Genomic DNA, 27,159 nt, shown 5'->3' on the forward strand with positions numbered 1-27,159 from the left:
AAAGACTTGGTGTTGCACTAACGTGACAAAAATCTCAGACCATTATACTCATGTTCCAGGAGCAGGTAGAATTAGACTGCCTGCCTGGATTCTGTACCCTGAATTGTGTCAGTAATGGGAGCTTCCTGCAGGGCATCTCTCCTGCTAATGGAGGAGGGTAGGCAGAGGCGCTCTTCTGTCTCTCTGTCTGCAGCCTTTGTGTTTGCTTTCCCAATAGGAAAGATGCTCAGTGAAGCCAGCTGAAGTCTGAATGGCAGAGCTGGTATGACTGAGCCACTGCTCAGAGCTACCAGGACTTCCATGCTCACACATGGGGGAGGGGGTGTCAGGGATAGTCCTGAGAAACTGTGCAAGCTGGGGAGGTTTTCAGCTTAAACTCCATTTTGCATTCATCATTCCTCCCAGTCCAGTTACCAGGCAGTTCCCAGGAGCTTGCTAAGTCTTCCATCGCTTAAATGAGTTGAGAAGACTGAGAAAAATATTTTATTGTTGGTTTTGGGAAACCTACTGGCTATGGAAATGCTGAAATTTGTTAAAAGTAATTACTTTCAGTAATAAGAATGTGTTTTGTAAGCCATTTTCAAATATGTTTTAATGTGGATGGACTATGATACACATGCCTTGTTTAATATTTTTCAGCGTGTAGCTCGTTCTCAGGAAGAGCTCAGAGACAAAGTTTTCCAGCCAGAGAGGAATCGTTTGGAAGTTGTTATACGCAAGGATGTGGAGTATATTGATCGGAAGTCAGACAGTGATCAGTGGATGAATTCATCTGTGGATTCCAGCACATCTAGCCAGGAACATCTGAACCATTCCTCCAAACCAGTGTCGCCTGGTTCTTGTTTAACTAAAAGTGGACCTGGCCGTTGGAAAACTCCAGCCACTAGCCAGCCGACTCCAGTGGCCATTTCCCAGCCCATCAGAACAGATCTTCCCCCTCCGCCGCCACCTCCTCCAGTGCATTATGCTGCTGAATTTGATGAACTACAAATGGATTTGCCTCTGCCTCCACCTCCTCCTCCAAACCAGATAGGAGCACAAGCATCCTCCCAGGTAGCTGCTGCTGAGCGTAAAAAAAGAGAAGAGCATCAGAGGTGGTATGAAAAGGAAAAGGCACGTTTGGAAGAAGAACGAGAAAGGAAACGTCGTGAGCAGGAGAGAAAATTGGGCCAAATGCGTTCTCAGACACTAATTCCTGCTCAGCCTGTGGTTCCTCCTGTCTCCCTTCAACAAGTGAAATCAGAAAAACCCTCAACTTTGCAGAGGCCTCAAGAAACAGTTATTCGAGAGCTGCAGCCCCAACAGCAGCCGCGGACTATTGAGCGGAGAGACCTGCAGTACATTACCATCAGCAAGGAAGAACTGTCCTCTGGTGACAGCCTCTCTCCAGATCCGTGGAAACGGGATGCGAAGGAGAAGCTGGAAAAGCAGCAACAGATGCACATCGTGGACATGCTGAGTAAAGAGATTCAGGACCTGCAGAACAAACCTGATCGTACAGCAGAAGAAAACGACCGCCTCCGCAAACTCATGCTTGAGTGGCAGTTCCAAAAGCGACTGCAAGAATCAAAGCAAAAGGATGAGGATGACGATGAAGAAGAGGATGATGAGGTGGATACTATGCTCATCATGCAGCGACTGGAGGCAGAAAGAAGAGCAAGGGTAAAATCCTTTCTAGAAAAAAATACTGTAAATTTCTAGCTTGGTGGGTTTTCATGCTTTGAGTGTTTTGATGTTCTTAGACAGTAAAGGGGGATGAGACTTTCTTAAATGGCTTGAATTTTAAAATTAGTAACTTAGAGTGGTTTCATCAGTTAAGTAATATATTGTGAAAATATCAAAGCTACCTTTTATAGAATTCAATTTTAGCAATTGAATTTATTTTTCTGGTTTTGGGGAGAGAAAAGTTTCCTTTGGATAAAGGTATTTTGCCATGTACCTAGAGTATGGTTAGAAGGTAAACTATGTTTAAAATTTGCTTGGAGAAAGGTAAGCAAAAACATGTGAAATTACGTAAGTTTGTAGGAGAATCAGGAATAAAAAATAGTGTGATTTCTCCCTCTCCTCCCCAGTGTATTTACCTCTAAAAGTTTTCATTTATAGTCTTGGGTCATGAACACAGACACTGAATGCATACTGTTTCCAGGGAGTAGTGAGCTGAACAGACATTCCAACTTGCTGGTCTGATACAGCTGCTACCTCTACCTTTACCACCCCTCAGTGCTGACCTCAGCAGTGGAGGGAGCATTGCTTGAGCTGTGTGGTATTGGATGGTGCAATAGCTGATACACCATGTCTAGAGCTCCAGCTCCTCCTAATCGGAGGCCTGGATTTTTCATGGTGTCCAGTTTAATCAGCATCTGAGGTTTGCTTACCTTAGCTTCAGTTCTGTGAAAGCTCATAATATATGTAATGAGATAATACAACTGAACAGTATGGTGAAATTTTTAACCATTCTTGCTGGTGGCTGTTGTCTCCCAAGACTCTGCTAAATCTACTGTTATTGAGAAAAAGTGTCTATAGGAAAATCTGTTCTTTCCTGAATAACATCATGGATTCCAAAATTACATACTAATAGCTATGCTTTTCCAGGCTCAAAAGCTAGCTCTGTAATATGTTCAGTGTCTTCTGTGTGTTTGTCTTGAAGAGTTGACTTCATTCTGTGATAAGCAGTGTTTAATTCCTGAGAAATGTTTGGACATGCTTGTTTTGACATTCAGAAATAGCTGGTGGCTTGAGTGGGATTTAAGTTCACGATTGTTTTGGCAGCTTCATTTCCTAAACTTACTCTTCTCGTATTCGCTGCAGTCTGCATTGCTTTCCTTTTTTCCCCCTTATGCCTAACGTTATTACTGTGTAAAAGAATAGATACCTCAAACTTGGAAATTGAAGAAAGAAAAAGCTAAATATGCATTCGGCAAACAGGATTCCCTAAAATCCAGCATTGCTAACAGGCAGTTTGTGGCACATAGACAGTTACCTATGGGCATAAAAAATTAATGTGTAACTGCCATTTTAACAAACCGTGTCTTAAAAATTTTACTGTGGCAAGGCTAAGAAAGCCACGTGTTAATAAAAAAAAAGCCAGTTGTATTGCATAACAATATTAGTCTTCTCTGCAAGTGCTGGCTTTAAAACACTATTTGTGCATGAAGTTCTTCCAGCTTTTTGGAACATTTTGAAACTAAAAAAAAACAGTTGTAATGAACTGAATTCATGTTTTCATTTTGATTACATTTCTCTTTTAGAGATGCAGTTAAGTAGCATCTTTGCAGAACTACTGAGGTGGATTATTTGGATATTTTGGATTATTTGTTTTAATTTCTGTAGTTCACATTTATGTCCATTCAGTTCCTCATTCTAAAACAGCCAACTAAACAAATAAAAGAAAATGCTTTTGAAATAACACATGTCTAACCTATCTTTATTCACACTGTGCATCTTTCTTTTTTTTCCCCTTTCTTACTACCTGCAGCAGACTGCTGTGCCAGCAATCTCTGTTCTAGATTTGGTATGTTTGTTTCTTTCTCTTTAATATCTCTTTCCCATTTCAGTTCCTTATTATTATTGATAACAGCCCTGTGTGCTTTGGATGATGATCTGGCATTCTTTGGGTGTTCAGAGATCATTATGGTACTGTAAGCAGTCAGTTAACTGCAAGCATGCATTTGAATGTTTTCAGATATGGTGATTCCTTTCCCTGTGTTTCCTTCCTCTTAGATGTTGTGTTCTGCTTGCAGACTTGATTTGTTTGTTGCAGCAGTGATCTAACATAAAAACTGTATCTACTGATTTGTGCAATTTTGTTTATAAAATCTTACTAATAACTTTGAATGAACAGGCTGTGAGGTAAGATTGCTTCCTTTCCCTTTTGCACCCATGCAGGTTTTAGAAGAGCTCTAAGAACATTTCCTTTACAGTTTGAAGGGAAATTGTACTGAGAGCCTAATAATACAGCACACTTCTTCAGCACATGCTGACACCCTGTTGTTTGCAGGTGTTACAGGTGTTTGGTTTTGGCAGATTAACGTAAAAATGGATTGTAAACTCAGAAATCACTTCCAAACTGATATTTCCAAGTTGGTTGCATAAACATGCAATCGTTAAATTACAATATAATTTCAGTTTCAATTGGTTAATACTATACTCTTGCATCTAAGACATGACAGGCTTTCAAACTGCAACAGTAATTGCTATGACTCCAGCTAATTTTGTATTTTATTGCACTCATTGGGCATGGAAAAGGAGCTTTGTAGTCTTCCACAGCAAAAATGCATCCCCCTTCAAAGTCAATTTCTGTGTAATTAGTGTACCAGTTCTAAAAGAAAGGGGACGTTAGTAAAATTTAATTTGTGCTGCTTGGAAAAACTGTCAATGTGTTGGTTCAAAATATGGATTTGAATATTCAGCACTGCCTTAGGAAAAAAAAATCACCTTTTAAAATGCATACTTCTTATAAAATCTAAGGTGCTCAGTTTTGTATCTGTGTGCTAGTGAGTGTTAAACAGTTTACAACAGTGGAACAGGTGAAGCATTTCACCTTCTTGAATTTAAGGACAAGCCAGGAGTCATGGATTTTTCAGACTTGGTATCTTACCAATATTTTCAAAGTACTATCTGTATTTTTTTTGCTCAAACCTTGATTCCTGGAGCTGCAGCTCAATAGATAGAAAGCTTTTCTAAGCAGACAGCAAACATCTGGATCTTTCAGCTACAGGAGGTTGGTGAAGGCAGACGGTATCAGCAGCTTGAAAAATGGATTAGACAAATACATAGACATCACGCCTGCAAGCAGCTGCTCAGAGGATTAGACAAGGCTGTACCAGATGACATCTCTAGTAGTGTGCAAAATGCCAGGGGAATGCTAGAAGAGAAGGCCAGGCTCAAGTGCAGCTCTTTTTGCCTTGGTCAGAGACAGAAGAATACTGGGCTAGATGGATGCATGGCCTGAGTCAGTCGATGATTTATGATGTTCATAAAATTAGTTTTAAAAAAAGGCAGCAAGCTAATACTAAAATAGTTGAACACTACCCCCAGAAAATACCACTTTTCATAATTTCATTATTTTTATCCCATTCACATGACTTTCAAGACATAAATGCATCTAAACAATGCCACTTCATATACCCAAGTAATTGCTACTTTGTTTTTTAAAAAAACCCCAAAACCAGCAACAACAAAACCATGTCTTGTTTGATGCTTATTTTGTATGTCTAGGGTGAGCATGGTTGATAGCTGTTCTTCTAATTACAAGGCTGAAGGAAGGTGATGAACAGTTAATACAAGAATTGTCAGCTTAGATAGTGTTTGTTTTTTAAATTCCCTAGGATCTGTGAGATCTGACACAGCTTTTTAGCTGTTGTTAAATAAATAGGTATAAATTTATTAAATTCCCTAGCATCTATGAGATCTGACACAGCTTTTTAGCTGTTGTTAAATAAATAGGTATAAATTTAACGTTCTCCTGGAGCATCTTTTAGACTGTTATAAGCAGTGCTTGGAGAAATTAACGATTTTTGAAATTTGAGACTTCCTGGATTTGAGAATGGCCTGCCAGGCCTGTGGATATCTTAACATTCCTGATAGGATCAGCCCACTGACCCCTTTACCAGGATCAGTAGCTCAGAGGAAGGGTGGACTTCTCTGCCCTCCGGGGCGTAGGAGTAGTGCTGTGAGTGTATGCTGGCAACAGGGAGACAAAGCTGTGTGACTGAGCAAATGCTTGGCACTTGGCAGTAGAGCTGGGTCAAAGCAGGGGAGAAGAATGGGTGCTTTGTGCTCAGCTGCTTTGCTGGGTTACAGCTGGGAGAATGCTCTTCTCCATCACTCTGGCTGTACAAATTAGTTGTTCTTCCCTGTTAAAATATGAGCACGTGGCTTTGGAGGAGATAGTGGAAGTACAGTAAATCGGGTGAAAACATGTCTTTTAAACAAGAGAGAAACTGGTTGGGATAGAGAAGCATCCAATCAAAATACTCAACCTGGGAATCTTACAGCCCTCTCTCTAGAAGTGAGATGCAAAGCTGATTTTCCTTTGCATCTTGAAAATTTGGGGTGAAGTTAGAACTGGGTACTGTTGAACACACAGAATTACAGACACATCCCTGCATGTGCTCTGGCATATCTCATCATCCTACCACTCCCTGCCTTGGTCTGGGACTGCTCCAAAATAGAAACTAGTTAGTGATCATCAGGAGATTAAATGTCACCTCTTAATAGTTTCTGTATTCTCATTTCTGCCTTCCATACAATTTTTAGCCATTTTCCTATAGATATTATGTCTAGAATAGCCTCTGACCTGAATACAGTTGTCTTCACAATTCTTACAATTCCGATGTTAACAACAATTACCAGGTGGGCAGCTTGGTACCTTTTGCCTTCTTTCTTTAGTTATGGTCAGAAGACAATTAAACAAACCAGTGCTAACTTTCTCGATAATTTAGTTGGACATTCTTTACCATTTAAGTGCTTTTGAATAGGAATATTTGCTGCTAAGCAGTAAGGCATCCATACCATAACCTGGGAGCAGTAACTTCCATGTTCAGAGTATTTTTCTAATATAGTTGGGACAGGAATTTTCCTGTATTTTCTCACCGTGCAGTTTTTGCTTGCCTTTTTTTTTCTTTTTTTTTTAATTATTATTAAGAGGAAATTACTTCTCTTGTATAAATGCTTGTGAATTACTAGCTGTATTTCCTTTTGACAGCAATATTATCTCCTTTGCTAAAATAATGTCTTTCTAATAACTAAGACATCAAGTCTTAATCCAAGCAGGGAGTTGGTTAACTACTCTGTTCCCTGCTCTGCAGTGCAAATTGAGCTTGATCTTTATCTTTGTTGTTTTCAGCAAAATTTTAGCCCTAAATAAGGGAAATTTACTTGGAAGTAGCATCCTCTAAAATACATTCATCAAATTAATTTTGTTCTTTAGCTTTCATGCTCAAAAATGAGCAATGGGGGGAAATAATTGGAAGAAAATTAGCCAAACTGCTTATACTTTTTTATTAATTAATTGGGGAGGAAGATACTTGCATTAAAGTTGTCCTCACAAAATCTATTAAGATTTAATTTCTCTTTCTCTCTTGTACTGCTTTGTGTCTTAAGGGTCTTTTTCTGCAAGTGAATTTGGATTGTAAAATAAAATCCAGGAGTAGAAAACTATCTCTGTTACATGCAGTTTATAGCAAAATCAAATCATTTGTTGATTTAATCTAATAAGGATTTTTTTTAATTGTGTGGAGGAAAAAAAAAATACTTTGAAACATATGCAGCAGTAAGAAATAACACAGCATGTAGTCCAGTAATTTCTACTTGTATTACTGTGCCAGTGAATATTCCTGTCCATCAAGGGCTTACATGCTGCTAGCTTTAAAGAATCATGCAAATTTTGGATAGTGCTCAGTTTTCCTATCTGTGCAGCATCATACACGTATATAAACCAGTATTGTCTGTTGGACATGAGTTGTTCTTGTGCGCTGTTTCATCCCAGTAGTCAAAGGTTTTCTTTCCTTCGCTCTCTGCTTTTTCCAAAACCCATCTGCTGCAGATACAGTGGGAGATTTTATTTCCTGAGGCTATTTGCAGACTTGCTGAATGAGCCTGTTACTTTAAATGGATTGACCCTTTGACTAATGAGTCATGATTTTCCGGTGCTTAAATTCTAATCCAGAATGAAAAAAACAATTGACTGCTGGAGCTGTGGACTTTGGTTCCAAGTATTTCATTTCATTTTACTGTACCTATGAGACTATGTTGTTGAAGGTCTTTGGAGCATAGTCACATCAGTCTTCTACTGGGGGTTCATACATGACTGCTAAAAATGTCTCCCTCTGTAATTTGTGCTTTTATGTATGTAGTTCTGTGCACCTCTATTTTGCTTCTTCTTTCCTTAGGGATTTTAGGCAAGCCAGTGTAACAAAGCATACTCGTAATGACTGGAAGTTGTATTGATGGATCTGTAGCATAGCATTTTCTGCTGAATGAGTTACTTTTACATGCCAGTATTTAGTTACATTTTTAGTTACCTTTTTGACCCATCTTGCCCATGTGAGTGACCAGTTAAAATTGTGTCTCTGTTAGTTACAGGATGAAGAACGCAGACGGCAGCAACAATTGGAAGAAATGCGGAAACGAGAAGCAGAGGACCGGGCCAGGCAGGAAGAGGAGCGCAGACAGCAAGAGGAGGAGCGGACCAGGAGAGAGGCTGAAGAAAAGGTTGTGGTCTTCTGAGTGCCACAGGGGTTCTTGCAGGCCTTTCCTCTTCAGCCTGCCCAGTACCAGCTCAGTGTTGGGTCTGCCGGGTTTAAACACAGTAGCCTGGTGGTAGGGATCATGGCCCAAGGCTTCAGTTTGTCTATCCAAACCAAAAAGGAATTAAAGAAACAGCCCATTCCTGCTGGCTGGAGTTGACTTGTATTGCAGAAATAGTACTGCAGGCTTAATGCCTGACAGTTCTTAGGAGGAGCAAGGCTCTTAACTTCAGAGCCTTTCTGAAAATTATGGAAGAAATCAGGTACTTCCTGTTTCCCTTCAGCTCCCATCATAAATTGCATACCTTTTTTATTATCATGGCTCAGTTAGTGCTATTGGGTTTTCTTATGTCCCAGTAGATGGCAGTTACATATTTCTGTAGTATTTTTTAATATAGATACAGAGAGAAGCGTGAAATACGATGGAGTAGTGATGAATATTCCATATTGTTTTTTATGTTTGGACTGTGGGAGGGAAGTGGTTTCTAGAAAGCAAGTAAATAATCTTAGCAGATAAGTGTGCAGTCAAATTATAAAAATTCAGGTTTGTAGGTTCTGCTGAGATATTATACATAAATATGAGAAGCTTAACTGATCAAACTAGAAGACAAAGCAACTTACTTGACTCAGCATGTTTCTTAAGACCTTTTTGTTCCTGGAGAAAGCAGTTACTTCTGTTCAGTTTGCCTGTTAGTAACACTGACTTCAGAAAGAAAGCTGGATTTTAAAGTTGTTCATCTTGAAAGATTGAGCAAATACGTTTAAAAAGCCTCCAAACTTTAGATACGTTAACTTTGTTCATTTATTTTTCAGGCTTTGTTAAATTGTTTCCCATAAACAGTATGGTTGGATGAGTGGAAGAGGTGGTAATAAGAGAGAAGTGAGGAAGGTGTATCTGGAGTGCGGAAAGTTTTTAAAAGTAGACTGTAGACACCTTAAAAAATGCAACCAACAGAAAACAACTATGGCTTTCTTTACTTCTGAAAATGATGCAGCCAAATGACATTTGGATCACACTTGAAAGAGTTTTCACTGGCAGATGTTGACTAAGATACTTCTACCAACTCAGAACTCAGTACCATCAGTAAAATGGTTTTAGAGAGTAGTACAAGGAGATGAATTTCATGTCTTTGCTGCAGATTAACAAGATCAGATCTATTTATTATTTTTTCAGGATAACTGACTCAGTATTGGACAGATAAGCATTAAGGTGGATTTTTTTAAACATGTGGATTAAAACCAGAAGTTAAGGTTATTTCAGATGCCATATATTCCCAGCAGAAATTATTCTATGCTTATACGCAAAGGGTTTTGTAATGTACATACAGTTCCCAAATACACCTCATTTGTTATCGAACTACTGAATAAACCCTTGTATTAATTTACAGTGTGTCTGAGACAAGAGCTGAACAGAATTAAATGTTATTTAGTTTAAAAACAGAACAGTCTTTTAAAGAGGAAGAATACACAGAAGGTATTTAATGACCTTTTAAATGGTCAGTAACCTCATGTAGATATCATTAGCATCATTTCTGCTTTAAATGCCTTTAACAGTTTTGTTTGATGCCTGTTTTGGAAAAATTCTTCGTAATACTTTTTTTGTGTGAAAGTAGTGTTCCTGGTGTTTACACTAGAAACTTGGTTAGGAGTCATCTTTTCCAAGGCTCTGTTGACTAATTTACATTGTATAAGCATGAAACAAAATCACAAAGTTCCTTTTTTAAGGCAGTAGTTAATTTTAGTTATATTCCTCTCCCACAGATTCTCTACAGCTTTAGTAAATCTGCACCTTATTAACTCTAGTTACAGTTTGAGTAATAAATGCTGGAATGCCCTTAGTTTACGCAGGCAGTTGCTTTAGTGACCACAGGCAGTGGTAAATCTGTAAATAACAGCTACACTCTGTTACTGGATAGCTGCTGGTTTTTTGCAAATGTGACAATTTGAACACTGGCCAAACACCAGTGCACCCATGAAAATCATTCACTCTTAGTAGTAAATGTTCTCTGTACGAGTACATATAGATGCCCTGCTTATAGCCAGAAAAGGAGACAAAAAAGATTGACGGAAGATGTTTGTAGCTCATTGATGGAAAGCTTAAATCTCGTGGATTGAAATGTCTGACCACTGTGTTTCTGTTTCCTCTGGGCTTTCAGAGGCGCCAGGAAGAGGAGTATTACAGTCGCTTAGAGGCTGAAAGGCGCAGGCAGCACGATGAAGCTGAGCGAAGATTGCTGGAACCTGACGAGCCTGGTCTGTACAGACCTCCGCTTCCACGGGAATATGAACTCCCATCCCCAACCCCTTCATCTAACGCTCCTCCTCCCCCACCTCAGCGAAACACCTCTTACCTCAAAACACAGGTCCTCTCCCCTGACACGATTTATACTGCCAAGTTTGTTGCTTACAATGATGATGATGATGAGGAGGAGGATTCCAATCTAGCAGGTCAGGATAAGTACTCCAGCACAAGAAAATCCTATGGTGACTTTCCTCCTGCCACCCTTAAGCCACAGCAGCCCTCCCGCCAGCCTCGCCCAGTTTCAGATGGCATCTTTCTTTCCAACTCATTCCAGTCATCTTCTGTCAATGCCAACAGTACTACTGTCAAAAAAAGCCAGCCCCCGCCCCCATCAAACAAACCAAGTTTCGTCCATGCCAGCAGCTCTAAAGGTAGAAACAATGAAATAAGTCATCTCTTCAAAACTGTCCTTGTATTTTCAACTCCAGGGTTCTAGACTTAATCACTTTTTTTGTGATTTCCCCCCTCCCTTAATCACTATTTTCACTCTGGTGATCTACCTTAAATCTTGACCTTAATATGAATCCTTCAATTTTTAATTATTTTGATCTCTCAAATTTTCTTGCTCTTTACCCAAACTTTTCAAAAGCAAAAATTCCATCTTTCATGTATGAATCATAAATGATTTTAACTGCTACTCAATCAGTTTGAAGTACTGTTGGTTTTGGCTTTCACTCTGTATCTCTAAGTGATTTGTTTTGTATGACTGACTGCTGTTTACTCAGAGCATCTGGAAGTGCACCTTTCTTGAACACAGGAAATCTCTCCTAATGGGTTCATGGACAGATCTTATCTTCTGCTTTGTTGTTGGTACCAGGGTTCTCTCTCTTTTAATAGTGTGTGCAAATGGCTTTAAAATTTGTATTTGTAGATGTAGATCTTAAATACACAAGCACCAAGAGAAATACAGGTCTTGCAGTCAGTTTCATGTATTAGGCACCATTCCTGAATTTCTGGTTTGTACAGTGCAGTTTCCTTGCAGAGAGACAAAAATCTAAATTTCATCTTAGTACTGTTTTACTCCTTCCCTTCTATACCTCTATGTTTCTTTGACTCCTCATCTTGTTGTTGTATAACTCCAAGCTAACCATAATGAAGTTTAATTTCAGTTAGAGTTCTAGCTGCCAGGAACTTCAGCACCATATTTTACCTGCAGAGTACTAGTCGAACTATACTCTTGAATTCAAAGCTTATTCAGTCCAAAGTCTGGGGATATTTTTTAAACTGATGCTGTATAGGAGTAATCTTGTATACTTGACTATTTGAGTATGTCTCACTCTGATAAGATTGCACTTTACTGATATAGTACTTTGTCTTTAAACCAGCATCTACTGGTACTTCTACATTTGCTTTCTTCTATGTTCTTTTGAAGGTGATGGCCATGACATTCTCATAGTTTATTCTTTTTACTTACACTGGCAGTTAACAAGTGCCTGACAACCAACTCTATGTGATCAATTCATCCTTCTAAAATGAAAAAGGTAGCAAGTCACCTGAGATCCCAAGGGAAGGTGTTTATGCTGGCTTCTAGCTGAATGGTCAGCTTGTTTGCTGGACTCAAGTCTCAGTGGCACAAATGGAATCCTGTAGTGTGTTACATCCCTCATCACTTTTTTGGCTACCTAACAAATTAGGAAAATCACTCACTTGCTTTATTCAGCAGTGTGCCCTGGGCATTGAGAAGATATGAGCCTCCAAATAGGTTCCATGTATTAGAAGCACTTCTAATCCAGCTGCAATAATATGTGAATCTGATTTAGGATATATACAAAGCTACTGAACTGCTTATCCACATCCTGTTCAGTTGAGGCTCAAGTCATCATTTTCCAGCAATGAAAATTAGCATTCTTTCCTTTGCAGGGCTGATAAGCTTCTGCTACCATTGAACTGCTTCCAGTGCTGAAGAGAAGCTCTGCACTGTATTGTGTAGTTTTTAATATTACTGAAGGGACAGTTTAGCTCAGTTATAATTACTGTCCCACTGGTGCAGTTGATGATCAGTAGTTCCACTGTTTGTGGTCAGCACAACACCCAAGTTGCATAAAAAAAGTATCTACAGTGATTCTCCTATAAAGTCAGGAGAAGCCTGCTAATTTATGCTGGTGTTGCCTGTGAGATCTCAGGATCTAGTAGTCTCTGTGGTAATAGCCTCTCTTCTGCAAACCCACTGTCACTCCTCTCTAACTCTGTAATAGGTCTGAATCTTAAAGGAAAGTGAGGGAAGGTTTTAGCTTTTCAGTGTGTTTTCATTAAACTGGAGTATAATTCTGGATGCTACATGCTGTGTACTACCATAATGCCTACTATTGTGCACCTGAAATCACTGATAAACCCACAGCCAATTTTGTACCAGAAGAACTTCAGCTTTCGAACACCAGATATCACAAAGAATTAAAAATATTCTGAAATGGCAGGCTTCTGACATGAAACATGGATACTTTATGTCTGTACTTAATTTTTTTTTTTTCAAAGGACTTTCTAGGAATTCTTATTTGAAATTGACTGTAATAAAAAGTAAAATGTGCCTTCCATCACAGCATGTAGGCTTGCAAAAGCCATTGCTTCCCTTCCCTATTTGGCACTTAGAAGGCTGTACATGTAATCAGTTAGGCAACCCTAGAGCCATCAGTCACTAGTTGTCACCACCACTCTCCCTGCCTCCCATCATCCACAACCCAGAACGCTATTTAGTATATGATTGCATTTCTAATCCTGCTTTCTGTTAATATTAATTGAAAAATGAATCTCAGGAAAGTGAAATGTTCAGTGGTATTGTTTGTGCACATTTGTTTTTTGTGGAAAACAATCAAAGGACAATTTACAAAGATTTGGTTAGGGTTTTGGTAACAATTAAGGAATATTGTAGTATGATGCTTCGCCTTTAATAGCCTAATTCATAAGCCATACAACTAATTATGAATACTCTTATTTCATAATTTTTAAAATAGCCATGAGAACAGGTTAACTTCACTTGATTGCTCAAGCTTCTCTGAAGACTGCCTGCGTAACGTACAAAGCCGTTTGCACAAAATGCAGAATTCACTGTGCAGTTTGACCATCTCCCATCTCGCTGACTCTGTTACATTCCTGTCCTTTACAGCTCTTTCCTGTTCTGAGTGTTAACTCTAGTGAACCATGCTTCTGCAAATTTTGCTCTTGTGCTTTCTTCCACTGGGTCTTTAAAGACCATTGGGTCTGTCAGCTCACCAAGGAAAAAGTCAACACCCAAATGAAAAACACTATCTAAATGCAAATGAAACCTTGTGGATCCAGCCACAAGCTTTTCAAAGTAGGAAAGGCAGTACTTACAGGAATGTAAGACTCACAACTAAGAGGAAAAAAAAATTTATATGCCTGGCATACCTAGTATGATTTGGTTTGCTGCAAATTTTTGATGGAAAAAATTTGTCCTACGCCACATTAGCTAAATTGGCTTATGTGTTCTAGCCTCACTCAGAATTACTGAATATTTCTGAGAAGTTAGATGTACCAGTGGAAGAAGCAAACATCTCCTTTTGTACCAAAGAAGGTTCACAAGACATAACATGAACAATATTGAGATCAGAACTGTCTGAAGACAAATCTGAGTAGTGTGCTACACTTCGTTTTACTCTTTTCGTGACAGTTATTAAGAGAATATGGTCTTAAATATAAATTAAATTATTAAACTTCTGATTGGAAATAAAAGGTTTTGTCTTGTGGCCTTTACAAGGAATTAATATAATGTGTAAAACCTGTGTGTTATATCAACTTAAAGGTGCAGTGCTGCAGGACTTGAAATTTAAATTCAGAGGCGGGAGGGAGGGGCCATCTCAGTGATACAGTTTGTGTATCAGACTTAACAGGGACTAAAATTTAGATTCTGCTGAATTGCAAAGATGGGATACACTAATCTTTGCTTACTTTTAGCCTCAGAAAGAGAGGAGCTACAGCTAACTTACTTCCTGTGAAGTTTGTCACAGGATAATGAAGAGTGTTGCTCTTTCTGTTGGTCTTCTTGAACAGCTTCTAGTATCTGTTTTACAATAAGGCTTATTAAGATAAAGACCATGATTTGGCATGTGCTGGACAATCTAAACAAAATGGATTTTGACTCAAAATTAGGAATCAAAAAAATAGCCCATTTGAAGAGGATTTGAATTTAACAGTACTGGGATTAAATATTCTAGGTCACATGACCTCTGATAATTTATGATTCTCATTTGAATTGTTTCTTGAAAGAAGCACTGCACCTTTTTGAAGGAATACAGTATAAATCTTCCGTGTTGTTGCTGCTATACTTAAACTTACTTCTTTCTTTTGCATAAGGATTAAATTCATACACTGGATCTACAGGAGCAGCTGCTGGGGAAGTTTATCGGGATCCAAGAGACAAAAGATCTAAAAGGTGATATACAGGAGTCCACTGACTTTTATACAACTAACTTGGCAACTTCTGCAGTGTTTTCTGTTGTCATCGTTGTATCTCTGGGGGCTGCTCCAGAGTTCTGCTGTAGGCTCTGTTATGGGTTACTATAAAACACAATTAAGTTCTCTCCACAAGCCCTTAGATGATCTGAAACACTGCTGAATAGCAACAAGTTTTGGCACTACAAGTAAACAAAATGATCACTGTAAATGAGTAACTTCACCTGGTATAGGTGTATTTATAAATCTGATACCTCCACAGTGGGATTCCTACAAAACTTGTAATAAGCATTAAAGATTTAAGCTGTGTACACATCTCACGCAGGCTTTACCATGTATCATACTGATGATGGGACAAGAAAAGGACGAGAAAAGCACTTCCAGTGCTTTTTCTTAGAAATGTGCCTCCACAGAAAACTACTTTAGTTTAGCCAAGCAGTAATGCTGTGCTAACCCAGGCAGAGCCTTAGTTTATAACCTGCCATTCATGTTGAAATTGACAAGCATTTCTATTTATTCCATGGTCAAGTCATGAATTTCTCTCAAGTGACAGCACAATGTCAGAGTTAAAGGTATATGTGAGGAACAAAACCTTTCAGAACACAATGGAGACTGCTTTGCTGTAGTCAAAGAAGCTGTAATTACGTGTCATCAAGAATGATTATGTTTAAGGATCTTGTAGATGAGAATTATAAAAAATATTTTTTGTTTCCTTTGCAGTCAAGATGCAGATTTACCTGGAGCACCAGAAAACCTGACGTTCAAGGAACGCCAGCGACTTTTTTCACAGGGTCAGGATGTATCCAATAAAGTAAAAGCTTCTAGGAAACTAACGGAACTGGAAAATGAGTTGAACACAAAATAAGATTAAAGCACCTTATCAGATGTAATGGATGATCTCCAAATTGAGGGATTGAGATTGGGGGCACACTACTAAGTATGAACAGAAAATGAATGTTTTCTGAAAGGAGTGACTTTGATTCCTCTATATCTAAGACTGTTAATTAAGACTTAGAGATGTTGCAATAGCAAGAAAACTGATTACTTTGCCAGGAGCTTGTGGTTTATACAATGAAAGCACTGTAAATTTTTAAAGATGCGAATCACGTGAAGGTAACTTTTTTTCTGTTTTGGGGGTGAAGTTCTTTTGCACCAGACCAAGTAGCACTTGTCAAAGATAAGTTCTGTTTCCTGGTGTTTTACAGACACACTTTTGTTTTAGCTGCTGAGCAGAGAGAGTGAGAATAGCTTGAACTGCCTAAACTAAACTGTGCACTAGAAGTTAGTATTTTAGGTTGTTTGACAAGAAGCCAATGTCTGGGCCACCTTAAATAAGGTTTCATATGCAAGTGTGACATACTGTATGGTGTTCATAGAAGAATCAGTATATCAATACAGATCTTACCATTACTTAGTACTGGCATAACACACATTCTCTAGATAGAATCTTGGAATAAAAATGTCTCTATTCCTATGTATTTGTTGGGTCTAAAATGGATGCCTAAGATTTTATCTGTAGTTATGGAAAAGTCTACGTTCTTGTATCCCCACTATATGTGCTTCAGACTTTGAAAAAATGTGAAGATAACAACCTTTGGATAACTGTTTCACTAAGAATTACATAAGCAATAGATAGTAGGCTACACTTAGTGGCCCTTCATCAGCTAGGACCAAAATGTTAGTAGTGTGTTAAAGGCAAGGATTACAGAAGGTGAGCAGAACACGTGGGTATGTTTTCTGAGAAATTCATATCAGAAGTGATTGGGCAATTAGGCCTGGTACAGCATTGATAAGTCTGTTATTATCAGTTCAGCAATAGATTTTTTTCCTATGGAGATATCAACAGGCATATTAGAGAAGAAGACTGAAGTGCAAAGCGTCAAATACAGTACTGCAGTCTGGAAGTGGGAACGTTCATAAGGTCATTAACAGAGCTGGTGTGCTAGCAAGGAACCATCCCTGCTCATGCTGAGGAGCAGTGCTAGTGAGCTCCCATTCCGTCTAGCTGGCTTTACTGACATCCTATTATGGTTGTACTGTAAGCCTTTTTGGCAGTTCAAGCTATTTTTTCACACTGTTATAGCCTTATTTAATTTTTAATTGTTAATCTTTTTCCTCCCACTATTTCCTCAGCTATGCTTATGTGGCTGATGATGTTGGGAATAAGGACCTCATCAGAGTCTTTCTCATTGTGTGATGTTAAGACAATATATATTGTGATTCCAAACAAATTTTCTATTTGACAAAGCCCTTTACTGGCTTTAGATGATTTTTTTTCCCTGTATCATATTGTTCTCTTATAAATATATATTTAGGGATTTGTGCACACTTCCAAATACAAAGGGGTAGACTTTCACTGCCTTAGGAATGAAATCACTTTTAATAAGAGTTGTATGATAAATAAATGCAAGTTAATGAAAATTGGAGTGTAAATATTTTTTACGTATTTCAGGTTTCTTATTTGAAAGTGTGCTTTTACCGTTTCACCTGTTAAATATGAAGTAGAAGATTAAACTGGTTCAAAGTGTTAATGAAGGATCTGCATGCTTGCTATGTCTGTTCATCAGCAAAAGCAAGCCTCTCCCAATTTATCTTGAGAACACTAGCAGCCTTACAGTGACACATTTTTCTTGAAGAAAAAAACTTATGCTGTGGCTGAATTACTGTTGCTGCTAGACTCTGAAAAAGGCTTAGCAAAAAAATACCTATAACCTTCAGTTGAGTGGATTTGGCCGCTATTGGGCATTCAGGTCAAGTGTGAATATGTGTAAAAGTGCTTTTCATATTTGTCTGTGCATTATTTGAAAAAAAAAAAAAAAAACCATCAAAACTGCTGTAGTTTCCCATTTCTACTGTATTTCACTTGCAACCTATTTTTAATAAAGTTTGTATTGTATTTAACTTTGCATTTAATGTTTTTTTGTATTCTTATTTAATTCTGCATTCTTAACAACAATATACCAGAAGGGCTCTTAATATGTTTTGCCTTGCCTGTCCTCTTAAAATGTATTTATGAGCAGTCAGTGTATCTCATATGAAAACTGCACATTAATTTTACATGGAGAATCAACAGAGGCTGACCTTCACTAATCAGAGAGGAGAATTTCTTAGCCTGTTTGATACTTATAGTGCTGACATGAAGGAAGTGATTTTTACAGCTTAACCAGCAGTTTACGAAGTAGTAAATACCAGTGGTGTCGATCATTCAGACGCGTCACACTGTATCTGTATCTTCCCTAAGTGCAAAGTCATTTTTCTGACAGCAAAGAGGAACCTAGAACATGGCATCTTTTGGAAAAGTAAATAGTGTATGCAGAGTCTCCACTGGGATTGCTGTGGTTAATGGGAGTCAGCAGTTCAAACTCTGCTTGGGGAGGGAGCCTGCCCCAGTGAAGTGCTGTAGATGCCTTCTGCTGTAGGTGTACGTCTAGTGAAGATGTATACCTATAACCTCAAAAGAACACAACTTTTAATTTTGAATGTAGACTGTCTAGCCTGAAGAAAATGGAAACAATCCATTGCTCTTCTGTGCGTCCCCTCAGTCTGAACAAAAGAGCCAGTACAAACAGAGTGGTGTATTTGAGTCTGTAGTTATTGCAGCTGTGAACTTTGTCACAGCAACTTTATTCTAGACCAAACTATTCCAGGGTTTATGAGAGGAACTGTGTGTGATGGGCAGTAGTAATGCATTTTCAGTGGGAAAAATGTTTTGGGCTATGCCTTCAGGTCAGGTTTGCTCAGTGAGCACACTAGTGTGATGCTGTTGGGCATTGCAGCACCTGCTTTGCTTTAGGGACATGAGCTGTCAGCCTTGGCACCACAGCTCTTTGTGCTTTTCTGATGATGGCCCTTAGAGTGATAACTGTGTGAAGTTATATTTGCATATGCAGTCAGCTCTCTACAAAACAAATAATTTTAAATCTGTGTTAAATTCTCCCTTCTGCACCTATCATCCATATACACTGTTTTTCAACTCCTTTAGCTAGTCTGTACTACAATCTTGCTGGGATTTGAGGAAAAGGCAGTGAAATGAAGATGTTGACCAAGTCCATAGTATGCATCCTGTTCCCTGAAATAATAAGCAATACACTTGATCATACAGATTGCTGTTTGTATGTCAAGCAATGAGTACACAAGTAGCAGAATAAACAAGACTGTTCTTTACCTCCTTATCCAATTAGATAACACAAAACCTAGTCCTGGTAAAAAATGAGCTTCAGTAATAACAGTCTTAAAACACATGCAGTGACTCATGTATGATAATAATTGGCTCTTCCTCTTGTTTTGTCAAATGATACTGCTGTCTCAGGGTCAGTTACTGGTTGTGTGTTCCAGAAGGCAAAGCCTCACAGGCTAAAAATTTGGAGTTGGCTGACTTCTCTCCCAGCCGCAGTAGCAGGTAAACATAATGAGACCACAGTGCAATACACTTGCCCAGAGAATCTCAGTTTATTGTTACTGACAGGTGCTCAGAACTCAACTACAGTTACCCAAAAAATGTGCAATGTGATATTTACAGCTTCACCAAATAATGTTTTTACAGGGTGTGTGCAGTACAGCAGTCTCAAGTTACCATCTGCTGAGTATGGAGAACGTCACCTTGCAGAGGCAATAGAAAGGGCAGGGGTGTACAGCAGAATCTCTCTATGTTTGGCAGAAGAGGGATAACGGCCTTCTCTACTGGGCTTTTTCCCCAAATGCTTTTCTACTCATTCTGCATTTAGGAATGTTGCAATGGACAGCTCATCAGAAGTTTATGGAGCTGCGACCTCTTAGGTCTTGTTGGTTCCACCACTGGAGTTAAAGTGAAATGCATCAGAAGTATTCAAGACAATGCTTACTTAATAGTAACCTAAGATTTGTAATCCACTGACAGATACTATAATCCACGTACGGTATTTCTCTGAAGCTAAAATTAAGAGTCAAATGTGGGTTTAGACAGTTCCATGACATTTCTGGCCCTGAAGTTCCACAGAAGGGTCTGTAATATGGCAGGGCCTTGCATCTGCAGGGGGAATATGGGATCAAGTTGGTGAAAGTTGGGGGTAAAATTATTCTTCAAAGTAGAGAATCAGTGTAGAAGGGTGTGCTGCAGTAGTCTGGCAGCATTTCTAGAAGACAGCTGGATGTAATTTCTTTCCCAGGTCTCACCAACAGGCTGTTTCGTTCATCAAGCAACCTCTCCTAAGCTTTGGAAATAGAAGGAAGATCCCTAAGGAGATTTGCTGCTGTTATGAAGAGTTACACATCATACTGAGATTTTTTGTTTTTCTGCTCATGGGACAATTTTTAGTACTATTTGACCTTCAGAGGTGCACAGAGAAATGACTAAATAGGAGTAGTGGATGCTATTTTAGGTTACTACTTCAAAGAGTGCTAGTAAATTAAGTCTTGTCTGTTACAACCTACAGAAACAAGATCCTTAATCTCATTAATTGTAGGTAAAATCCACAGTGAGGGAGAGATTAACCATTACACTTCAGAGGTGATCCTTCTGGGATGAAGCTGAGTTTCGCTGGTAAATAACGTTGTTCTGACTTGATTGCTGCTGCAGGATAAGCATTACATAGAAAATCACAGCTCATTGTCAAGAATTGAGTGAGTCACACCCTGCAAGCAACTAAATCATCCTCCCCAAAATAGCTGATGTTGATTAAAATCCTGTCTGCCTTACTTAGTGCCAACATCTTGTAACATCTGCACCATTGCAGCTCTTTTGAACTGTTTTTTAGCCTGTATCCATTTGTCAGTTCTCATTTTTCCATCAGAGCAGAGCTAGTTGCAAGGAGGAACTGCTGAGTTACACTTTTGTGTGCCAAACCTAACTGCAACCAGCCAGATGGGTCTTTTTTTTTTTCAGAGGCTATAGATAGTAGCAACTTGTTGAAGATGCAGGATCCCAGAAGATGGTGGAAAGAGCTGCACAGGGGTGTTTGGTTTGGTCTGTGACAGCTGGGCTGTATCTGGGTTCCTTAGAAAAGGAACACTATCTCTTTTGTGCCAAACATGGAGGAATTCACTGCTCTGTGTCTTTGGATTTTCTACTGTCCACATGAGAGCACATTTACCATGTTCAGTAGAGAATAACTTGAGACTGCTATTTTGCAGAACTGGATTCCTCTGTAATTATCATGTTGGTTTTGGTTTTAAAAAAAAAAAGAAACCCAAAGAACTATAGTGCAAAAATAGTGCTATTTCCCACTTCCAAGAAGCTGACATGTCTGTATCTGGTATACTTACATATTTTATAGCCAAATAGTATAATGACTGCTTTCAAGATCATGTAAATCTTTCAGTGCAATACAGTAGAGTACCAAGTAATGTTGCTAATGCATGTCACATTTTCACCTTGGAAACCTCAGTGGAAGACCCCCAGCCATAGCCTGGATGAATAGTTCCTGCTCCGGGCAGCTCCTCAGGAGTGCCACACGACCTGAACCCACAGGCTTTGTGCTTGTCCTAAGACCAGCCCTAATGGCGGCCGTGTTTGCAGTTAGTGAACATCCCCTGTGGGGCATCATCCAGCTCCCTGTCAAAGCAAGGTCAGCTACAGCTGCTTGCATGGGGCTGGGTCTTTGAGAAGCTCCAAGGATGGAGACTCCATCATCTCTCTGGGCAGCCTGTACCACTGTTTGACTATCCTCACACTGTCCTTAGACTCCCGCCTGAGCAGTCCATACTCTCCATCAGGTATTTGCACATCCTGTGATCCTGGTCCCCCTCAGCCTTCCCTTCCTCCGGGCTGCACTTCCCCCAGCACACTCCATGTGACAGATGTTCCTATCCCTTAATCTTCTTTGTGGCCTGACAGCCTTAGCCCAAGCACACATCACCGGCTGCTTAGGGGGAAGTCGTGTAGCCAATATCAGAGCTCAACTCTGTCCTTCTCCTCCTCGCCCTTTGCGCTGATGTGAGGCTTGTGTCCCTGAGCCCAGCAACAGGGTAGCCTTACACCGGCCTTAGGAGCTCCAGGCTTTCCTTCTATTCCTGCACTCCATGCCCTGATCCTTGGCCATGGTCTCTGAGATCGGGACGCTGCAGGCACAGGGATCCCCCACCCTCTGGATAATGGGTACGGACCTCTGAAGTCCCTTGTCCCGCGGGAAGCTGTAGGCAAAGGGACCCCCACTCCCATGGATAATGGGTATGGATCTCTGAGGTCACTTGTCCCGTGGGACGCTGCAGCGGAGGGACCCCCACTCCCATGGATAATGGGCATGGACCTCTGAGGTCGCTTGTCCCGCGGGACCCCCGCTCCCACGGACAGCACGCCCGTTCCCTGCTCAGCCTCCCTGCTGGGGGCGCTCTCCGACACGGGCGACCGCCGTGGCCCCGCCCCATTCCCCTTCCTGCTCGCGGATTGGTTGACTGCCCTGCCACTCAGGCACAGGGCGCGGCTGGCAGGCGGCGGCGCTCGCTCAGCCAATCGCAGCGCAGAGCGCCGGGCGGGGAAGGGGCGGGCCCGTCGCCATGGCAGCCGCGCTACCGCCCCAGACGCGTCCCGGGTTAAATCCCCGCCGGAGCCGCGGCCGGAGCCGGAGTCGGAGGAGTTCTCGCTCCGCCTCGGCGCGGGACCGGGCAGGATGATGCGGCCGCGCCGCGGGCTCGACCCGAGCTCCGTGTGGGCGCAGCGCCTGCGGCAGCTGGAGCAGCGGTTGCGCGTGAGGGGGCGAGGGGCGGGGCCGGGCCGGGGCCGGGGCGGGGCCGGGGCGGGGCCGGGGCGGGGCCACGGGCGGGCGCGTGCTGCGGGGCCGCGCCTCAGCTGCCGGGCGGGAGGGAAGGGAAGGCCGAGAGGGCGCTGCCATCCCCGCTCCTCCTGGGCGGGCATCGCCAATCCCGCCGTGCGAGGCCGCCTTTAGGCTCCCTCGTGTCGGAGGAGCTGGGGCTGGGGTGGGAGTGCAGTGTCAGAGCAGTGAGCGGCTCTCCTTCCCCCGGGCCCCACCGCCGGGCAGGGCGGGCGCTCGGCGCTCTCGGGAAGCGCCCCTGGGCTGAGGGAGCGTCTGGGGGCGACGCTAAAGACCTCTGATGGTACTGCCTTGGAAATGGAAACTTACGTGCTTATGCATAAATAAATAAAATAGTGCTTTGGTAAGGACCGCGGGTCTGGAAAATGCCAGGAGGAGGTGGTTTCGCCAAGCAAAAGCGCTTTAAATGGTGTACCTGTGCGTTCCTACACAAGCAAGCAACATAACAGAAAAGATGGAAATAAAGGAATATTAAGAGTTTATCCTAATTTTTCATGCTCATATACAAATATTGTTGTGATTAGGAGATGGGGGTAGGTAGTCCATTGATCTCAGAAGTTTGAGAAACAGTGGAATATGGTAATGAAGGCTATCATAGTGGAATTATATTAATCAGACTCATTTTTTTAATTTTCATTTTTGTGTATTTGGGTGGATTTTCTTCCTTAGGCCAAAGAAGAAAGAATAGTTGTCCTGGAAACTGAAAATGCTGTTCTTCATCTAAAGCTTGCAGAGGTGACTGTTGCTTATATTTTTCAGAAAGAATTAATATGGAAGTAGAAAAAAAGACACTGACATCTGCCTTCCTCTTTTCAGGTTTTGCCCTCTTTACCAGTTGGGAAAATCTATGAAGTGTTAAGGCTCAGCATCTCTTTTCTTTTCAAGATCATGAGTGGTAGCAGTAATGATAGGCTGATCAAGTAACTAGAAGTCAGCTTGAATTTAAATATTTGCTATTGTCTTAAATCTAGAAAGCTGAACTGAGGGAATGACTCTGGAAGCATTAAATGTGGAATATCTCTTCTTACAGGGAACATATTTGTCTAAAAGACAATGGCAGATTTTTCAGGAATGCTTTTTAGACACAGCTGGGATGATGCTTGGAAAGGAACTGTTCACAAAGTGCAGGAGAGACATTTCATTAGGAGTAGACTTACCAGGGATGCCCTGCTGTGGTTTTAGTGCTGGTATTGTTCCATGTGTGCCTTGTCACACAGCATACAGCAATAACTTGAAGCCCTCATTGCCTTATATCTTTCTATAGGATAGAAGGATATAAGTACAGGCTTTTCCTAGATCCTCACTAAAATAAGGAGCAGCCTGTGGTAATGTTTGGGGTCTTCAAAGGAGGGGATTTGTGAGATTTAAAGAATTTTGAATGTAGATCTAGGCTGCTAGAGCAGAGCCAGCTGTGAGTATTAGTAGTGATGGAAACTGTTGGCCAAGAGTTTCTAATCTGGGCTGAGACATTAACTGGTTGGGTGACCTCAGGGAAGCCATTTGCCCTCCCTGTGGGTTTGCTAACACCCGTGGATAAAAGTGGGTTTAACATTTTTCAAAGTCTAACTGAAAACAGGTGGTAAATGTGAAATGAGTTTTGCTAGGTATACAGAAGAACACTAGTTTATTCTGAGGAAATGTGTTTATTGTCTTTGTTCTTCTCTACAATATTCATGGAAAGCCTTAAGTATTTCAGCAGATTTTTATTATCCTCACAAGGACAATAAATTAATTATTCTAGCCAATCAGGTGTGTCAGATGTAGGAAGGAGTTGTCTGTGTATCAGAGAATGAAGCTTTGTTTTTGAAATAAAGCACTGCTTCATTTTATTGAAAAATGTGCTGGAAGAAATGGGCACCTACAGACACACAAGCAGTGTGGGCAGTGCTACCACCACCAGTCAGAAACAATGTCAAATGAAATCCTTTGCAATTAACCTTGCACTAATGGTTCTTACACTGATTCAGGCAGTTATTTAAGTACACTTTAAAAAATTGCCTCTTCTTGGTGAATGTGCCCCAGCAATCTGAAAATACAGGCTGAACTGACATCTATGAAATAGTTTTACCTTAATTGAAGACCCTCTATTAAAAACAATACTAATTGAAATGAGTATTATTTAAGGTTGTGCAATATTCCACAGTATGTCCTAATATTCCACCAGCTATGCTGGAGAGAAAAGCTGCTGCCCTCGACTGTATCCCTGATCCTTCAGATCTGCCAGTGGAGCTGCCTGAGTGATTGAGCTGTAACAGGTCCAGTCACAGGGACCAGGGTTAACAGAGCTCTCATCCTTAACTTGTAAAAGCTAATTGGATTCATTTTGTCTGGAGTGAGTTGGGAAGCTTTGGAGACAAACTCATGAGGATTGCCATAAATTAGGATTTGCAATGTAAATGTTTGTCTATAGGTTGCATCACTCTTACTAAAATGTTATCTCCTGCTACAGACCTTCCCTTGCATGCTTGAGACAGTGATGAACTTGAGCACTTCTCCTGTGTTCTGCAGCCTGGTGTGTGGTTATCCCAGCAGCATCCTGGGGGGGCTGTTACTGCACACAGGCAGGCAGATTTCTAGGTAGATCTCCCTTTGCCCTGCTTTTTCCTGTTTGGAAGTCTGTTTATCTTTTATTAGCAGTCTTTGAGGGCCTAACCCTGCAGCCTTCTTTATGTAAAGCCAAGTCTGCCAGAATGGATCTGATTGCAAAAGTGAGATTTCACTTTGGAGAATGCTATTGAATAATTGTTTTGCTTCTGCTTACAATAAAGCTGACTGTAAAAATGTTTTGGTCCATTTTTTGCTTCTATGCTCAAGCACAGGTTTGCAAGTGCTGGCCTGTGAACAACTCTGGTGAATGTTAAAACTGTTTTGGTGGAGAAAACCCCAAAATCAAGGCAGCGTTTGCAATGAAGATGAATAAACGAAGTGATGCAATAACAGTAGCATCGAACTTTCTGCTTTTGTCTTAGTGTTGAGAAATGTGGAGGGTCAAGGGGAGCCTGTGCAGATGGTGCAGATTAGGTGCTAAAAGGAGGTTTTAGCTACCCTAAGCTTACTTAATAACAAGGCTTGAGTACAGCAGTTGTTTATATACATATGCTTAACTTTTCTAAGCATTGCATAGAATCAATCTCAATGTCTGGGACCTTAAAGCCTGTAACAATTAAAAAAAACCAAACTTCTTCCTGCTATTTCTTGTAAGAACTTTTTCTAATAGGTGCTAAGGTGGTACATTGTTCTACAGACTTTCCAATTGCATGTGTAAATAGAAGATTCATGGTTTGTGAAGGTGAAAAAGCCACATGAAAACATTGGTTTTGATAAGTGAAGTACTTCTTTTTTTGAAAATACAATCTGTCTTTATCCTAACAGCTTCAGGATGTTGTGCTGTTTTTGTCCATATTGCCTGTAGTTAAACTGCAATTAAATGTTTGCTTTTTATCACCTGATAAATGTTATCAGATGATTGGAATTGAATCAAATCCATTGTGTGAGTAGGTTTAGCTCTTTCATGTCTTCTGTCTCTTCTATGCTTTGCTAATTTAAACAGGGAATTACAGTCACAGAATATATGACGTGAATAAAAAAGGAAATAAGTCTGTGCAACAGACAAGTGCATTTCAAAAATAAAGAAGTAATTGGTACTGATTAATGTATGATAGATGTGAACAGGTGTCAGGGGAAAATAGCTGAAGTTGCAGCTCATTTTAAGCACCAGGACTGTCAGAAAATTACAAAAATGCATTTTTTAGTGTTTTAGAGAAGTCTCTATCAAAATGACTCTTCTTGCATTCATGCCTGTAAATATTTAAAGTTGCATTATTTCTGTTTTCCTTTTGATTTCAACATCTCAAAAAATTCTCAAGTTGGCCATAAAAATTGCTTTTGCATAATAGGTAATTTTAGACTGTTAGACAGGATTCTTCTCCACAAACTTTAAAAATTGCTTTGGTTGCTGTGATTTCTGAAGACCCAGAGCAGGGCTTTGTTGGCCCAGCTTGGCACCATTGCAACCCTGTGCTTGCAGTGGAGTTGGTGTTGTCAGGGGGCACAAAGCTGGGGGCTGTGTGTTCAGGACTTCAGTGGTTAACACCTGTGTCTTTGTCTTTGTTCTGTTTCATGTCCTTCCATGTGCTTTCTGCATTGAATCTGGTTTCCAGAGACACTTAACCCAGCTGTGTAACCAGCCCTTTTCCCTAAGTGAAGGCACAGTTTTAACCCTTTAGATCCACATCAAGCATAAGTAAGGGGTTTAGGTACTGCAAAAGCATTTTAGTAGTCTGGTGCTCAGGTTTATGACCCAAGAAAGTAGAATTTTGTGATGTTGGCCTCATATTCTTCACATAACTCAGGAAAAGGTAAAAGCAAAGAAATTAAATATTAGCAAAATCCTATGTTATCATATAGTTGAATTACCAATATTTACAGAGAAAAAGGGGACAGAATGCAACAGGAG

General features: G+C 40.4%; 2 protein-coding genes across 22 annotated transcripts in view; both read left to right on the forward strand.

The window, feature by feature from the left end:
* AFDN (afadin, adherens junction formation factor) overlaps positions 1–17,862 on the forward strand; it is a 115,296-nt gene extending 97,434 nt beyond the window's left edge. For 6 of the 20 annotated variants that reach the window (XM_058019398.1, XM_058019402.1, XM_058019403.1 and 3 more), the window contains 6 exons: positions 640–1,662; positions 3,476–3,511; positions 8,080–8,214; positions 10,406–10,697; positions 14,860–14,938; positions 15,679–17,862. In XM_058019398.1, coding sequence (XP_057875381.1) covers positions 640–1,662; positions 3,476–3,511; positions 8,080–8,214; positions 10,406–10,697; positions 14,860–14,938; positions 15,679–15,823 — 1,710 coding nt within the window. In that variant the 3' untranslated portion in view covers positions 15,824–17,862. The remainder of the gene's footprint in view (positions 1–639; positions 1,663–3,475; positions 3,512–8,079; positions 8,215–10,405; positions 10,698–14,859; positions 14,939–15,678) is intronic. The other 14 variants (XM_058019404.1, XM_058019417.1, XM_058019413.1 and 11 more) reach the window with 6 other exon arrangements.
* A 4,618-nt stretch (positions 17,863–22,480) lies between these two features.
* Positions 22,481–27,159, forward strand: part of KIF25 (kinesin family member 25) — a 41,072-nt gene continuing 36,393 nt past the window's right edge. For both annotated transcript variants that reach the window (XM_058021618.1, XM_058021619.1), the window contains exons 1-2: positions 22,481–22,619; positions 23,373–23,438. In XM_058021618.1, the coding sequence (XP_057877601.1) occupies positions 22,542–22,619; positions 23,373–23,438 (144 nt within the window). In that variant the 5' untranslated portion in view covers positions 22,481–22,541. The remainder of the gene's footprint in view (positions 22,620–23,372; positions 23,439–27,159) is intronic.

The sequence above is a fragment of the Melospiza georgiana genome, chromosome 3 (genome assembly GCF_028018845.1).
Source record: "Melospiza georgiana isolate bMelGeo1 chromosome 3, bMelGeo1.pri, whole genome shotgun sequence".
In the NCBI taxonomy this organism is placed as follows: Eukaryota; Metazoa; Chordata; class Aves; order Passeriformes; family Passerellidae; genus Melospiza; species Melospiza georgiana.